This window comes from Silurus meridionalis, chromosome 10 (assembly GCF_014805685.1).
Source record: "Silurus meridionalis isolate SWU-2019-XX chromosome 10, ASM1480568v1, whole genome shotgun sequence".
Lineage (NCBI taxonomy): Eukaryota > Metazoa > Chordata > Actinopteri > Siluriformes > Siluridae > Silurus > Silurus meridionalis.
The window spans coordinates 1,976,163-1,993,762 of record NC_060893.1 but is presented as its reverse complement, the minus strand read 5'-3'; the positions used below and the strand labels follow the sequence as shown (position 1 = coordinate 1,993,762).

General features: G+C 41.9%; 1 protein-coding gene across 2 annotated transcripts in view; it reads left to right on the top strand.

The window, feature by feature from the left end:
- Positions 1 to 1,436: 1,436 nt before the first annotated feature.
- Positions 1,437 to 17,600, top strand: part of parvg (parvin, gamma) — a 35,476-nt gene continuing 19,312 nt past the window's right edge. The window contains exons 1-6 of one of the 2 annotated variants that reach the window (XM_046860232.1): positions 1,437 to 1,677; positions 7,183 to 7,240; positions 7,434 to 7,498; positions 7,574 to 7,676; positions 7,773 to 7,922; positions 8,281 to 8,396. In XM_046860232.1, coding sequence (XP_046716188.1) covers positions 7,192 to 7,240; positions 7,434 to 7,498; positions 7,574 to 7,676; positions 7,773 to 7,922; positions 8,281 to 8,396 — 483 coding nt within the window. In that variant the 5' untranslated portion in view covers positions 1,437 to 1,677; positions 7,183 to 7,191. The remainder of the gene's footprint in view (positions 1,678 to 7,182; positions 7,241 to 7,433; positions 7,499 to 7,573; positions 7,677 to 7,772; positions 7,923 to 8,280; positions 8,397 to 17,600) is intronic. The other variant, XM_046860230.1, reaches the window with a different exon arrangement.

Below are 17,600 nucleotides of genomic sequence, written 5' to 3'. Positions count from 1 at the left end.
ATTCCTATTCCTAAACTTGACCAACTTGTCTCCTCAGTCCCCAGATGTTTGCAGACTGTTATAAAAAGAAGAGGGGAAGCCACACAGTGGAAACATGGCCTTGTACCAATTTTTTTTGAGATGTGTTGATGCCATGAAATTTAAAATCAACTTATTTTTCCCTTAAAATTATACATTTTTTCATCTATGTTGTATTCTGAATAAAATATTGAAATTTGAAACTTCCACATCATTGCATTCTGTTTTTATTCACAATTTGTAAGGTGTCCCAACTTTTTTGGAATCGGGTTTGTATACTGGAAATAAGGTGAGAAGATAACCATGAGAATGAATGTCAGTCTTTCACAGGGTGCGCGCACACACACACACACACACACACACACACACACACACACACACACACACACACACACACACAGACAGAGTGTATGTAAAGCATAGCATTTAAATAACAGTTTATAGGATGAAACCAGAAAATCCTGAGCAGCACCATGTGTCCGACATCCAGCAGCTTCGTGATGTCATTATGGAGGAGTGGAAGAGGATCCCAGCAACAACCTGTGCAGCTCTGGTGAATTCCATACCCAGGGGGATTAAAGCAGTGCTGGATATCAGTGGTGCTCACACACAATATTCACACTTTGGACACAGTTCTGCTATGTTCACTGAGGGTGCACTCACTTTAGTTGGCAGTTATTTAGACAATAATGGCTGTATGTTGAGTTCTTTTCAGAGGACAGTAAATCTGTACTATATACAAACTGCACACTAAATATCCAAGTTTCATTATTATAGTATTGGCCCTTAAGAACATCTAATAAAATGGTTGCTGAAATGTAAGGGTGCACTCACTTTTGTTAGATACTGTGTATAAATGTAATGTCTGTATAAAGATAACGTGTAAACAAGTCTGTAAACACATGCTTCTTTTATGTTAAGGTGAATTCTGGGCTTCAATCTCTGTTTATTTGGAAGCTAATCTGGTCTTGTCTATTTGCCAGGTAACCATGGTAACCATGGTAACCCCCCTGCCCAAATGACTGCTTCCTCCTTTTCACAAGGAGTCTGACTCTGAACTTAGGGAAAAACAGAGTGAGAGAATGACGATATTCGTAATGTTTCTCAGAAGGATGGTGAAGAGCAATTTAAATGTGTATTATCTGAACCTAAACCATATCCTAATATCAAAAACAAACCCCTTCGTGAAACTGAGCAATGGGGATATTAAAAACAAAAAAGAACACTGCTTACAACTATTACTTATTCTTATACAGCACTTGAGTTTCAGATATATAGTTGATTGACTATTCACTTGAAATGTACAAATGTTGGCTTCACACGACTGTAATAAAATGTAATAAACAGCTGAGCTGCTCAGAGTAACAAAGCTGCAGCGTTGTTCAGTTTCCTGCACTGAAACCACATAACTGAAAGAGGAAGCTGTGTTTCTTCACTGCTACTTCCTTACAAAAAGTAGCCTAGAGTTTATTGACAGTTGACTTTCTCTTTAATCTATGTAATATTGCTGGGATTTCACAGAACAGGAGGATTAAATCAGTGACGGTCTTCTGGCTTGACTTTACCTGTCGCAGTGTTGATTTGAAAAGACGTGCTTAAGGGACAAGTGTGAGCAGAGAGCAAGGCCAGAGTTCATGTGCTGCTGATGTGCTGCTGAAGGTAGGCATGTTTATCCGAGTGTGCGTCAAACATGGAGCGAAGGTTTGTGTCAGCTTGAGGCAAAACGACCTGACAACCATCACCACACGCAAATAAACATTTCTATTTTCACCTGTTTCAGAGTTGTTTTCTCTGTCAGTATCTTGTGTCTCTGATGGTTTGTGTGTGTGTGTGTGTGTGTGTGTGTGTGTGTGTGTGTGTGTGTGTGCGTGTGTGTATGAGAGAGGATAAAGCGAAAAGTCAAAAACTGCTGCAGCCTGAATCTGGTACTAGACGGTAAAAAAATTTCATAGTTTTACCAGTGAAAGAATGTAAAAAAGCGACAGTAAAATACTGTAAATTATAAAACATGAAATTATTGTTTATTTAACAGTTAAATACTGTTAATGGATATACAAGTAAACTTAATACTTTTTGCATTTTTGCTTTTTAAAACCTATTCCCAACATTAGTTGTCTAGTATACTCCACTTGTCAGAGTCATGTGGACACACAGTTACAGCTTTAGATGAAATCCACTGAATTAAAACAGGATGAATAAACAAATTCAAAAGCAAAATTAACAGCTTCATTTATTATAGTTTGACTTTATTTCTGTCATATTTCTACAAAACATTTTTTTTTACTTAACAGGGGTTTATATTTTATTGAAAATGTTTCGTTTGACCACCATTTTTTATTAGTTTTTTTCTGGCTGTTATAAGTGTGTATGCAAAGCATATTTGTTATGATAAATAAAAAACAAGAGTACAAACTATTTGTACAAACATTTACACACAAAACCTTCAGTGATATTGCAAGATTAAGACACACAGACATCAATAATCAACACATGAAACTCAAGAATGGTGATTAACAAGCTTTCAAGCCACCATGCATGCTGGGGGCCAAACTGCCAAACTGCCAACATGCATTGCAGCATGAATAAATTATTCACCTGAATCACCTCAATATTTACTTAATTTGTTTTTATTTAGATTTTATTTGATTTGTTATGACTTACCACTTGTCTGTTTCATACTGTTTTCTGTTTCATACTGTTTTTACAAAAACCTGTTTTTAAAAGGTCAAGGTTCACGAGCAACACTAAAATAAACACTGATCTCCATTATGGTGACTTTAAATGAAATTACATCTAAAATCTCAATTAGAGCTTTTGCACACATATGACAGAAATAAAGTCACACCAGTTGATAATAAGTGAAGCTGGTAATATGACGAATGTTAAATATTTATGAATTTGTTTATATGACGAATGTTTTATAATCATCCTCTGCTGAAATCTTGAGAGATTTAATGTTTATTTTCAGTTGATTTTATCGATGGCTTTGGCTGTAAGTTGTGCTTCTTTGCTCTTGTTTCTCCTTCCTTCAGTAATCCTGCTTTTTCACAGGTGTTCATCACTAACGATCAATCCTAATTTAATTAGTCACTTCATTATCTCATTAACTTCATCACTGCCCTAAGAGTTACTGCAACACTGCTGTGTGGACGCACAAGTGCTCTTTTAAAACAGGATTTGCTGTGGGATTGAAGGGTTTTAATGTGTGAAATGAAACAAAACACTATAAAATGTATTTATATATTAATATACTGTACATTTAATTTACAAAAAACAAAAAAACAAAAAACCCCAGTAGATTACTCCAATACTGCCAGTAAAATCAAGAAACACACTGTGAATACTGTAAAAACATGCTCTGTGTGTGTGTGTGTGTGTGTGTGTGTGTGTGTGTGTGTGTGTGTGTGTGTGTGTGTGTTTTGTGGGTTAGCATTGTGCAGGAGAGTAGAGCCTGTGTTTAAGTCAGGACTGACGAAGAAATGTTGATATAATGCTATATGTAGTTATAGAAAGGCAGTAACTGTGCGGTTTGTGATGCAGGAAGAATCTCTTCACTCATTTTAATTGCACATGAATGTGTGCTGCTACTCTCTGCAAGAGATTTTAATCGAATTGATACTTTTATTGATTTTGCATATTTTTTTTTCATATGTTTTTTATTCAAAATACATTCTGAGTACCAATATGCTCACATCACTTCTTCTTCTTCTTCTTCTTCTTCTTCTTTCGGCTGCTCCCATTAGGGGTTGCCACAGCGGATCATCCGTCTCCATACCACCCTGTCCTCTACATCTGCCTCTTTCACACCAACTACCTGCATGTCTTCCCTCACCACATCCATGAACCTCCTCCTTGGTCTTCCTCTTTTCCTCCTACCTGGTGGCTCCATCCTCAGCATTCTTCTACTAATATAATTCATGTCCCTCCTTTGCACATGTCCAAACCATCTCAATCTCTCTCATCTCACCTTGTCACCAAAACATCCTACATGCGCTGTCCCTCTAATAAACTCATTTCTAATCTTGTCCATCCTCGTCACTCCCAACGAAAACCTTAACATCTTCAGCTCTGCTACCTCCAGCTCCACCTCCTGTCTTTTACTCAATGCCACTGTCTCTAATCCATACAACATCGCAGGTCTCACCACAGTCCTATAAACTTTCCCTTTCATTCTTGCAGATACCCTACTATCACAAATCACTCCTGTCACTCTTCTCCACCCACTCCACCCTGCCTGCACTCTTTTCTTTACTTCTCTAACACACTCTCCATTACTTTGCACTGTTGACCCCAGGTACCTGAACTCCTCCACCTTCTCCAGCTCTTCTCCCTGCAACCGCACCACTCCACTTCCCTCCCTCTCATTCACACACATGTACTCTGTCTTACTCCTACTGACTTTCATTCCCCTTCTCTCCAGCGCATATCTCCACCTCTCCAGGCTCTTCTCAACCTGCTCCCTACTCTCACCACAAATCACAATATCATCTGCAAACATCATAGTCCAGGAGACTCCTGTCTGACCTCGTCCGTCAACCTGTCCATCACCACTGCAAACAGGAAAGGGCTCAGGGCGATCCTTGATGCAGTCCAACCTTCACCCTGAACCAGTCTGTCGTACCTACTGCACACTTCACTACCGTCACACTGTCCTCATACATGTCCTGCACCACCCTCACATACTTCTCTGACACACCTGACTTCCTCATACAATACCACAACTCCTCTCTTGGCACTCTGTCGTCGCTTTCTCTAAATCCACAAATACACAATGCAATTCCTTCTGTCCTTCTCTATACTTCTCCGTCAACATCCTCAAAGCAAATAAGGCATCTGTGGTGCTCTTCCTCGGCATGAAACCATACTGTTGCTCACAGATGGTCACCTCTTCTCTCAGCCTGGCTTCCACTACTCTTTCCCATAACTTCATGGTGTGACTGATCAACTTAATTCCCCTGTAGTTACTGCAGGTCTGCACATCTCCTTATGCTTAAAGATCGGTACCAGCACACTTCTTCTCCATTCCTCAGGCATCTTCTCACCTTCCAAAATCCTGTTAAACAATCTGGTTAAAAACTCCACTGCCATCTCTCCTAAACATCTCTATGCTTCTACTGGTATGTCATCTGGTCCAACCGACTTTCCACTCTTCATCCTCTTAATCGCTGCTCTCACTTCCTCCTTACTAATCCTATCTACCTCCTGCTTCACTAACTCCACATCATCCAACCTTCTCTCTCTCTGATTTTCCTCATTCATCAGCTGCTCAAAATACTCCCTCCACCTTCTCAACACACTCTCCTCACTAGTCAACACATTTCCATCTCCATCCTTTACTGCTCTAACTTGCAGTACATCCTTCCCAGCTCGGTCTCTCTGCCTGGCCAATCGGTATAAATCCTTTTCTCCTTCCTTAGTGTCCAACCTCTTATACAGCTCCTCATATGCCTTTTCCTTGGCTTTCGCCACATCCCTCTTTACCTGCTGCCGCATCTCCTTTTACTCCTGCCTACTTTTCTCATCATTCTGTCTATCCCACTTCTGTTTTGCCAACCTCTTTCTCCTTATGCTCTCCTGCACTTCCTCATTCCACAACCACATCTCTTTGTCTTGCTTTCTATTTCCAGATGTCACACCAAGTACTTTTCTAGCTGCCTCCCTCATCACTTCTGCAGTAGTTGCCCAATCATCTAGCACCTCTTCACCACCATTGAGCCCCTGACCTCTTCCCTAAATCTCACACTACACTCTTCCTCCTTCAGTTTCCACCATCTTATTCTTCTTTCAGTCCTCACTCTCCTCCTCTTCTTCTTCGCCTCCAAAACCATCCTACAGACCACCATCCGATGCTGTCTAACTACACTGTCCCCTGCCAACACCTTACAGTCTCCAATCTCCTTCAGGTTGCATCTCCTGCATAGCACATAGTCCACCTGTGTGCACCTTCCTCCACTCTTATACGTCACCCTATGATCCTCCTTCTTCTTAAAATAAGTGTTCACCACTGCCATTTCCATCCTTTTAGCAAAATCTACCACCATCTGCCCTTCCACATTCCTCTCCTTAAAACCATACCTACCCATCACCTCCACATCACCTCTGTTCCCTTCACCTACATGACCATTAAAGTCTGCCCCAATCACCAATCGTTCTTTCCTAGGTACACCATCTACCACCTCATCTAATTCACTCCAGAATCTTTCCTTCTCCTCCATCTCACAGCCAACTTGTGGAGCATAGGCACTGATGACATTTATCATCATCCTTCAACTTCCACCTTCACGATCATCACCCTATCAGAAACTCTCTTCACCTCCACTACACTCTTACTGTACTCTTCCTTCAGAATCACCCCTACACCATTTCTCTTTCCATCCACACCATGATAGAACAGTTTAAACCCACCTCCAATGTTCCTGGCCTTACTCCCTTTCCACTTGGTCCCCTGAACACACAACATATCTACCTTTCTCCTCTCCATCATATCAGCTCCCTCTCTCCCTTTACCAGTCATAGTACCAACCCTAACCTCCACTCTCCTACACTGCTCCTTTCCCTGCCGTCTCTGTAGACGTCTTTCTCCTCTCCTTCTCCTTCTTCGGCCAACAGTAACCCAATTTCCACCGGTACCCTGTCGGCTAACGATACCTGTGGCGGTCGTTGTTAACCCGGGCCTCGACCGATCCGTTATGAAATTCTCATTTGTGATCCGCATATTTGATTTGATGTTTTACGCTGGATGCCCTTCCTAACGAAACCCCCCTATTTACTCGGGCTTGGGACCGGCACTAAGAGTGCACTGGCTTGTGCATCCATAATGGCTGGATTATATGTTCACATCACTTAAATATTAGAAATATTAGTTTACAAACAAATGGCCAATTTAAGTGCAGTTGGTTTTGCAAACAAAATGAGTTAACTTGAGCTGACAGTATTTTACTGTTAATTTACAGGACAATTTCTTACACTTGCATTCCATTCCATCAAGTGATCATTTTTGGCTGACTTCATTTAGCTGTCTTGTGTTTTGGGGCTGCTGGTGTCGAAACAGTCATTTTTTATATAATAACTTTATATAACCTGTGAGCTCGGTTTTATTTTTGTTCTTACTACACAGCAGTGAATGTTTACTTATTCAGTTTATTTATGTGTAATTAATCACAGAAACATCAAATGGATGATGCGGTACAATCTGTGCAGGGTAATGAGGGCGCTTACCAAGGTGAGTGATTTACTGTGAAGTTACTTTTAATAAGCTGCTACCTTATTAATATGAGTGACCATCACAGAGCCCCGTGTCGGCGTTTTCATCTCCTGTGTCTTTAAATAAAACTAAAGAAAACATGAAAAGCCTTTTTTGTAGGGTGCTGAAATGTAAAATGTGACGCAATACTGAGTTTTATTTCATATGGCAGGAGAAAGAAGAAACATCATCCAGCCTTCATCTTTTAATGATTCCAAACTACTGAAGCTTAAAGAGGTGAGATCCTGAGTAGATTGTTCTACATTTCCTATGTCATTATGTCTGTATCTGACCTCTCTATCTGGACCACAGGTTCTGGTGGATTGGATTAACAGTACTCTGAAGTCAGAGCACATTGTAATAAAGTCTCTGGAAGAAGACATCTATGATGGACTCGTGATTCATCACCTACTGAGTAAAAAACTCATTTATACTTAATGCAACAGTCATTATAGAAACATTGGTCTAGATTTCTGTTACAATCTTTTATTCTTTTTTTTTTTTACCTCAGGCAAGTTAGGTGGCATTCACTTAGAGGTTGAGGAAATCGCAGTAAGCACTGTTGCTCAGATGTACAAACTGGACTTAATTCTGCAAGCCCTCAACCAGGAGCTAGGGCTTGGTCCTGAAGCAGATAGTGCAGCTAAATGGAGTGCCAAACGTGAGTCCCATTGTTTTTAACTATATCTGCTTTGTGAAATTTGTGCTAGTGCCATTAACACATTCTATTAACTGGAAAGGTAAGTGTAACTGTATTGTTAATTTACAATTACTGATACAATTATTCACAAACTGACACTTTTTTTTTTAGTGTAAACTGACAGGGCAGATGATTAGCTGAGTAAACAGTTTAATAGACTTGCTCAAGGACCCTCAAGAGGATTTGCAATTGACAACTTTTCACTCATCATAGAAAGAAAAAGAGTGACCAGATGTTGCCTTATTCAATTAATAAGATTTTGATTATTTAACAGTTAAAAATGCTTAAATTTGTGGTTAAGACTCTCTCTGTTGTTAAGTCATCCACAGTCGAGACCTGCTGGCGACTCTTCATCTGCTGGTGGCCATGGTGAAGCGCTATCAGCCTGACCTGGCCCTTCCCTCAAATGTTAGTGTGGAGGTTGCCCTGTTTGAGGTACATTTTTGAATATGATCTGTGAATAGATTTTGAATATAAAATGTAGCGGAATACATGAAATATAAGGACATGTGGAATGGCATGTTTAAAAAGCACTTCAGGTCAGGTGTCTGTTACAGGTACCGGGTTGTGGCGCCCGTAGACAGCTGTATAAAAAAAAACTGAAAAGTGGAGAACAAAAAGGATGACACAGAAACTGTGGCTTGCCTTCATTAAATCTTTCTCAGTTATGTTTATTGACATGTTATTCACTGCAGTGTAAACACTGTCCATTTATCCAGTTTATTTCACTGTCCATATTCACTGTCCTCTTAGACATATTGGAGTGTCCAAAAATAAACACATTCTGTTACAACACCATTTTCACATCTCTACATCACTTTACAGATTAACATGCTGGTTACTTGCACCTTAAATGCACTTTTACACACACCATTCAGTGTTTCTTGGACTACATGCTTCACAGCAACTTGTAAATAACATGGCAGTTTTTATTGTCAGCTTCTTTAAACGTGTAGAGCTTTGCATATTAACTCTGTGTATTTTAACTCTTTTAATTAACATATTTTTATATACTAACACACTAACATATAATTTTATATTTAAACATCTCTTAACATCATTTTAAAGTAAAACCAAATCTCTATACATATTAAATAAAACAAAATGCAGGGAGCCTGATATCACATTTTGACTCGTGAAAATATAAGCACGTGGCCTACACAAACCTCACATAAAGTACTACTTGCCCACACTAGCGCGGTGCGCGTTACCTTTGCTAAACAGCATTAGCATTTATTTTATTAGCATTTATCCAGCCTTGTGGAAAAAACTCTCTACACTAACACCAAAAGTGTCTCTGAATGTTCACAAAGTCATAACAACAACTTTGGTTAAGTTTTAAACATATTACCCACTTGAAAAGTGGAGAACAAAAAGGATGACACAGAAACTGTGGCTTGCCTTCATTAAATCTTTCTCAGTTATGAGAGAAATTTCCGGTGATGCATAGGCAAACTAGTCCCATTGCCCCCCCCTACAGGCGCAGAGGTATAATTGCATGTATATGTTACTGTTTAACATTACATGTTATGCAAAAATAAATCTTGAAAAAGAGTGTATAATAAAATTAACTACAAAAGAAACAACTAATACACAATGTGGGCACACTTTCGTGGGCATCACACGCTCCCCGACAAAATAAGAATGGCTCCTGGCATTCCTTTAAACATATTAACCAAACAACATAAACTGTTCTTCAATCATAAACATCCTTAGTAATCGAAATTCTACTCAATAGCAAAGCGTTGTAGATGGAATATATGTGACTGGTGTATGGTGGGTATATGGTGGGTACGGTGTCTGAGTGTACAAGATGGGTTGTAAACCTGGTAGACTCATTGGGGTAATAAATGACATGGGCAGGTATGGGGGTGAAGGGAGATGGGTGATGGGCGTGTATGGGGATAAGTGAGCAGAAACTGAGTTAAGATTAGTGTGTGACTGCGTTGATGGTTCACCTAATGTTTCATAGGTGAGAAACTGTCTTGGCTTCCTTTCACGTGTCGACCTCCTCAGTTCTGTGTGGCCTTGCTCAACAAGATGGGTTAGGGGTCGGCTTTGGTGCTGGGCTCCACATACTGGTTGCCTTCATTTTCTTCCATAGGTCTACTGAGATCATGTAGGACCTTATCAGTGCCTTGGGTAGCTTCACTTTCTGGAAGTGCCAGGATAAAGCTTGGTGAATACCCAGGTACAGTAAAAGGTGTGCTACATACAGGTTCTGGAGCTGCACAGAGGTTCCTCTGAGGCGAGGTAGATTTCTCAGGATGAGTAGGAGGCCCTGCCTCCTGTCTCACTGAAGGGGTTCTCAACCAATACCCTGGGTTGTAATCATCATCATCATCATCTGAATCAGAGCTATGACCCTCATTGGTGCCCGTTTGTGTGGCTGTCTGATCCCCCTGTCTTACTGTGCGTTGCTTTTTTCCAGTGATAGGTCTGGTATGAGGTACGGTGATGTCGAGAGGTAAGTCGTTCACCAGCAACAAGAGATTGCGATGCAATGTACGGGTTTTCCTGGTCCCCAGTCTCAGGACAGACAATGTAAACAGAATTGTTGGCCAGTTGTTGTTTAACACTGTAGACAGTCTTCTCCCAATACGGTCTTAACTTGCCTGGGCCCCCACGTTCACTGAGATTCCTAACCAGAACCCGATCACCTGGTTGTAAAACCACTCCTTTTGCTTTCCTGTCATAAATAACCTTTCCTCTTGCACTGGACTTCCTGCTGTTTTCACTGGCAATCCGGTAGGCTTCTGACATTCTTTCGGCCCATTTTTCGGCATAGCCTCTAGGTGAATATGACTCCTTGTCTTCAGGTAACCCAAAGAGTAAGTCAACTGGGAGATGTGGATGACGGCCATAAAGGAGGAAAAAGGCGAATAGCCAGTTGATTCGTGTCTGGTGCAATTATATGCGTGTATAACATGCGGAGGTGATCCTTCCACCGCAGTTTCTCACTTTCAGTCAGTGTCCTCAACATCTGGAGTATGGTGCGGTTTAGCCGCTCAGCTGGGTTTCCTTGCGGGTGATACGGCGTTGTCCTGAGTTGGCTACTCCCGACAGTTGCTGTAACGTTTGGAACAGTTTATTCTCAAACTCCGGCCTTGGTCGTGATGAAGTTTGGCGGGTACCCAAATCGGGTATAAAGTCGCTAAACAGGCGCTCGGCTGCAGTCTTACCGCTCTTGTTCTTTGTGGGATACGCCTGTGAGAATCTGGTGAAATGATCAAGCACTACTAGAATGTACTCATAACCTCCACTGCTGGCTTCCAAATGCAAGTAGTCAATGCACACAAGCTCTAAAGGGAAACTGGACGTGATGCTGCCCATTGGTGCACGGATCTGTGTGGTAGGTTTCTTGGCCTGAATACATGGACATTTTCGGGTGACATAATCCTCTATTTCTTTTGCCATAAAGGGCCAGTAGAATCTCTCCCTAGCAAGGTGGAGGACTCTTTCTGTGCCCACATGTCCCATCTCATTGTGCAGATATTTCAGAGCAAGCACCCTGTATTTGCAGGGGAGGACCAACTGTTTCTGCTCCTTAGTTCTTGTAAAGGAGATCATTTTCCAAATACAGCTTACTCCATTCATGAAGCAGCTTTTGAGCGGCTCCTCTCACTGTTTTTCGGATTGCTTCCGTCAATTTAGTGCCAGACAGTTTTAACTCTCTTATCTGGTTTATTGCTTTATCCTCTTGCTGGGCCCTCACAAGATCCTCATGGTTGATGGGCAGTATGTTGGAGTGAGATTGTTGGAGCGGTTTAGAGGAGGTCATATTAAGTGCTGCCACCCAGGCTACGTCCTTGCTCTTAGCTGCCTGACTCCCATCCCATGTTGCACGCACTGCCTCATCTGTGACTTCCCCAGTGCAAGTCATCTCATATGTCTCTATATCCAGAGGCAGGCGTGACAAAGTGTCTGCATCTACATTTGACTTCCCGGGCCTGTATTTAATGTCAAATCTAAAATCAGAAAGCTCACCAACCCACCGGTGACCGACCGCGTTGAGTTTCGCCGTCCCCAGGACATAAGTCAGCGGATTATTATCTGTATAGACAGTAAAGTGTGGAGCATAGTATAAGTAATCGGAACTTCTCACACACTGCCCATTTCAGTGCAAGGAACTCCAGTTTCCCACTGTGCAGATGGTAATTGCGTTCTGCTGGTGTGAGTGTTCTTGACCCATATCCTATGACTCTCAGTTTGCTATCCTGGCGCTGGTATAGGACTGCTCCAAGGCCTCGGTCTGAAGCATCGGTATGTAAAGTGAAAGGCAAGTGGAAATCAGGGTATGCCAAAACAGGTGGACTTGTCAAGAGAGTGACCAATTGTTCAAGGGCCCCCTGGTGTACAGCAGTCCAGCTAACAGGTTCTCGGGAGGGTAATTGTGGCCCCCCAGCACTTTTACCTCGTACTGGGATCCGGGTTTTTCCTGACTTCGTTTGGAGCAGCTCATAGATCGGCTTTGCAATTCGGGAGAAATCCTGAATGTATGAGCGGTAATAACCCAGGAATCCAGTCAGCTTCCTCACCTCACCAACTGTCTGTGGTGTTTTACTCGTCAGGGTTTTGACAGCTTCCAAGTCACGGGGTCTATTCTGATCCCTCAGCTGACACAAGACGGCCCACATACCTGACTTCTTGTTTGAATAGCTCGCATTTCTCTGGCCTCAATTTTACTCCGTGGCGCTGGAGAGCCTGGAGGACTCTGCGGAGCGCCTCCACATGTTCATCGAATGTCTTTGCATAGCAGAGCACATCGTCAAGATATGGGATGCAGCACTCATCTCTGAGAGGCCCAAGCATTTCTTCCATGCTTCGCTGGAATGCTGCAGGGGCATTCGACAATCCAAATGGGACACGGACCCATTCATAAAGCCCCCAAGGAGTGATAAACGCGGTGAAATGACGGGAATCTTCAGCAACAAAACCCTGGTGATAGGCTTTGCCCTGGTCCAATATGCTAAACCAGGTATTGCCACCAAGGGTATCTGTCAGGTCCTGTATTCTAGGTAGAGGATGTCGGTCAGGGACAGTCTTCTTGTTCAGGAGGCGATAATCAATGCACAGCCTCAAGCTTCCATCTTTTTCTGACGCAGACAACTGGAGCAGCATACGGGATTTGGATTTAACTATCCAGCCTCTGAGCATCAGTTCCTGTATGTACTCTTTTACCTCTTTAAAGAGTGGCTTAGGGACTGAAGAGTAAGTCCTTTGCACGGGTATTGTATCCTTAAGTGTGATCGACATCTGTAGGCTTGGTATGCATCCAATATCGTTTTCACCTTGTGCGGCGCCAGCTTCTTCGAAGCATTTCACTGACCACTAACCTTTTTTCCTCGTTAAGATGGCTAAGGTCAACATTAGGTTGCCATGGAGGTGGGCTGGGGCCATCAGGGGTTAAAACAGCACTGTTGATGGTTACTGTGGATGTTGGGTTGTTGGGCTGGCCGCTGGAATCACCTTCTCAACAGTATGAATGCGACCAAGAGCTGTCTTTCTTGGTAAGAGGATGGAGTGTTTTGTGTTGTTTCCGACAGGTACAGTTACATATGGCTTCCTTGGGTTTTGCACCTCCAACAGAGCATCACCAACATCCAGGTCGGCCAGCAATGCGTTATCATCAGGTTCAAACAGGAAGGCTAAATCAGACGAGTCCATGCTTGGTGGGACTTGGCATTTTATCCAGGCTACTTGACCGCTGGAATGGCAACATCTTGTCTGCCAGTCCGTATACATCCACACTGTACAGAGGGTTTGCTGACCTGGATGAAGGCTACAAGAAGCTCTGCTTTATCGGTTGATATCAACATGGCGTTACAAAGTAGGGTAGTGAGTGTGGGGACTAGCTGCTCAGGCTGTGTTTGTATCATCTCCTCCAGTACATTAAATCCCAGTAGTGGCCTCTCCAGGGTAAGACTGCTGACAAGAAATGGCACAGTGACTGACAGAGCAGGATTTTCATTTCCCATCAAATTAACTGTTAGGGATATCCAGCCATCAAATGGAATCATGTCACCATTAACTGCACAGACTTTCAGCTCCTCTCCATCCTGAAAAATCTCGCTAAGCGAGTTAACAATGGTATCTGGCAAGTATTTGTTTTTCCAATCTCTGTCAATCATGCTCACCTGAGCTCCAGTATCTAGCAAAGCAGTCACAGCTAACCCATTCAGGTTACAGTAGGTGAGAGCTTTTCTTCCAATGAGTTTGGCAAGACGCCCACTTTTGCTGTTCGGGAGGATGTGAAATGGTGTACCAGAGGTTGGGTTTGTTTGTCTCTGACTTTGAACTTCTGTCATGCCTTGTGCTTGAACGGCTGTCACACTTTGTGTGTCTGGGTCATTGGTATGGCGGGTGTGTGTCTGGGACTTTAGGGATCCAGTCACTGTCTGTCCCCCAACAGGGACTGGCTCCAGTTTTCCTGCTGCACCGTTTTCTTCAGACATCCCACTGCTCGATGACCGCCTTCGCCACAACGGAAACAGTGAGTGCAAGCGGAGTAGTTCTGTTCAATGCACTTGTGACATCCATATGGTTTCTCCTCCTGTCGTTTGTCTTACCTCTCTGTGCATGCCTGACTTGTCCCGGTTTTTGTGTTTGTACTGACTGTTGCATAACCTCTACAAGACTGGTCAGCTTCTCAATTTTGTCTGTCAACTGTTGGATCACATCTGTTTTTGATTTCTTTTCCACTTTTTCTTCCTTGACACCAGGAGACTGAATGACATTTGCTTCAGCCTGAGCACTGTGCACAGTAGCGAGCCTTTGACGGGTGGCCGGACCTAAACGCCTCTGTCTTCCACTTTCATCGCTCATTATCTTATGTATCTGTTTCAGGATTGTCTCATCAGTCACACTAGGATCTGCAAGCAATGGTTTGAGTTCTCGACGGATTTCATCATGCTTGTGCCCCAGGCCTTGATGTACAGTATGGAGGAAAACATCCTGAACTGTGCTTGGACTGTACCTCACATCTGTATCAGCATGTCTTGAGGCCAGCAAGATCTTTTGCTTAAGCCCTATTGCTCTATACAGGAATTGTTGAGGTGTCTCATTGTCCTTCTGTTTGGTGCACATGAGCTCCTGGAAAAGCTCCAAGGTGTTTTGCTCACCGAGGTGGGAGTAAAGAAAAACTTTGAACTCTTCGATAGTCAGATCTTCCTTGTTCATAAGCATATCTTTGAAATTCCAGGTTTTATTGCCCTGAGGACAGCTTTAACAATTTCTGCATCACTAAATTGCTCCTTTACCCCTTCTTCAATCTGGCGGCAAACATTGTTATAACTGATGTCTGAACCATGATCTCCAATCTGACCACCCTGAATCTTGAACTCTCTACGATGTAGATAGGACAACTCTCTTAAGGAGACCAACTTGTCATGAGCAACAGTTGTGGGATATTCACCCAAACGCCTAGTGTTCAATGTGTCCCTATTCTGTGATGTGAGATGTGACTTTGCAGGTGAATGGAGTGTGGACTGCAGAGTGGAGGTGGGTATGTACTGTGTGATCTTCTTACTAAGTTCCTCATAGCTAGCCAGTAATTTCTGTATTTCTGAGTTGTGTGTGTTGATAGCTGTGTTTGCTAAAGGGTGTATTGCATTAGCATCAACTTCAACAGTCTCACCATCAACTGGATTTACATTAACATTAGCTTGAGTTTCCTCATCAGTGATATCAACTTGTAAGTTTGACAGTGGAACATGTGAGACAGCATTACCTTTTACACACATTTGTATGTCAGACACATGACTCTGAATAGTTACATCAACTACCTCTTTCAACTCTAATAAGTGAGCTAGGCCTTCATCCTCAGACTCTTGCAAGTGCTTACTGTGCATGAAACTGCTGATGTAGTCGAAACAAGCCTCCTCATCCATAGGTGCCAAACGAGACCGGTCCACCCCTGGCACAGGACCCAGCGACTTTGCAATCTGGAACAGTTCATCTGCAGAAAGGGTGAGCAGGCCTTTCTTGATGGTCCACACCAAGCTTTTCCTCTCACTGTCTGCCATGAGTGTTTCCCTCTTTCACGCAATGGGTCACCGTGTCGAATCTCTCTCCCCAATGAGTGGCTAGTTCCTGGCTGGTCACCTTTGGTCCCAGGTGTCTGTATCACTGGATCATCTTCCACCCTGACAGCGGAGAAGATCCCGGACGAGCCCCCAATAAACTGTTACAGGTACCGGGTTGTGGCGCCCGTAGACAGCTGTATAAAAAAAACTGAAAAGTGGAGAACAAAAAGGATGACACAGAAACTGTGGCTTGCCTTCATTAAATCTTTCTCAGTTATGTTTATTGACATGTTATTCACTGCAGTGTAAACACTGTCCATTTATCCAGTTTATTTCACTGTCCATATTCACTGTCCTCTTAGACATATTGGAGTGTCCAAAAATAAACACATTCTGTTACAACACCATTTTCACATCTCTACATCACTTTACAGATTAACATGCTGGTTACTTGCACCTTAAATGCACTTTTACACACACCATTCAGTGTTTCTTGGACTACATGCTTCACAGCAACTTGTAAATAACATGGCAGTTTTTATTGTCAGCTTCTTTAAACGTGTAGAGCTTTGCATATTAACTCTGTGTATTTTAACTCTTTTAATTAACATATGTTTATATACTAACACACTAACATATAATTTTATATTTAAACATCTCTTAACATCATTTTAAAGTAAAACCAAATCTCTATACATATTAAATAAAACAAAATGCAGGAGCCTGATATCACATTTTGACTCGTGAAAATATAAGCACGTGGCCTACACAAACCTCACATAAAGTACTACTTGCCCACACTAGCGCGGTGCCGCGTTACCTTTGCTAAACAGCATTAGCATTTATTTTATTAGCATTTATCCAGCCTTGTGGAAAAAACTCTCTACACTAACACCAAAAGTGTCTCTGAATGTTCACAAAGTCATAACAACAACTTTGGTTAAGTTTTAAACATATTACCCACCTGAAAAGTGGAGAACAAAAAGGATGACACAGAAACTGTGGCTTGCCTTCATTAAATCTTTCTCAGTTATGAGAGAAATTTCCGGTGATGCATAGGCAAACTAGTCCCATTGCCCCCCCCTACAGGCGCAGAGGTATAATTGCATGTATATGTTACTGTTTAACATTACATGTTATGCAAAAATAAATCTTGAAAAAGAGTGTATAATAAAAATTAACTACAAAAGAAACAACTAATACACAATGTGGGCACACTTTCGTGGGCATCACATGTCCACAAATGTTTACATACAGTGCACGTGTATACTGCATATAAACATCTGCCAAAATCATACATTATTTATGTTCTCCAGCACAATTCTATTTTTGACTGCACATAAACCTCGATAAATGCAATAAAATCTTATCTAATGTAATAACACAAAATAAATAATGTATATAATATGAATTCATAATAATAATAATAATAATAATAATAATAATAATAATAATAATAATAATAATAAATTACTGAGCAACTCAAGAACTTTGAGAATGGATTTGGAATAAATATGGCTCAGGACCACAGGATGCATTTAATCACCTGTACACCAGAACAGTGATTAACTGTATTGAATGGACTTTCGGTGCCACCCAAATAAGGATGGGTTCT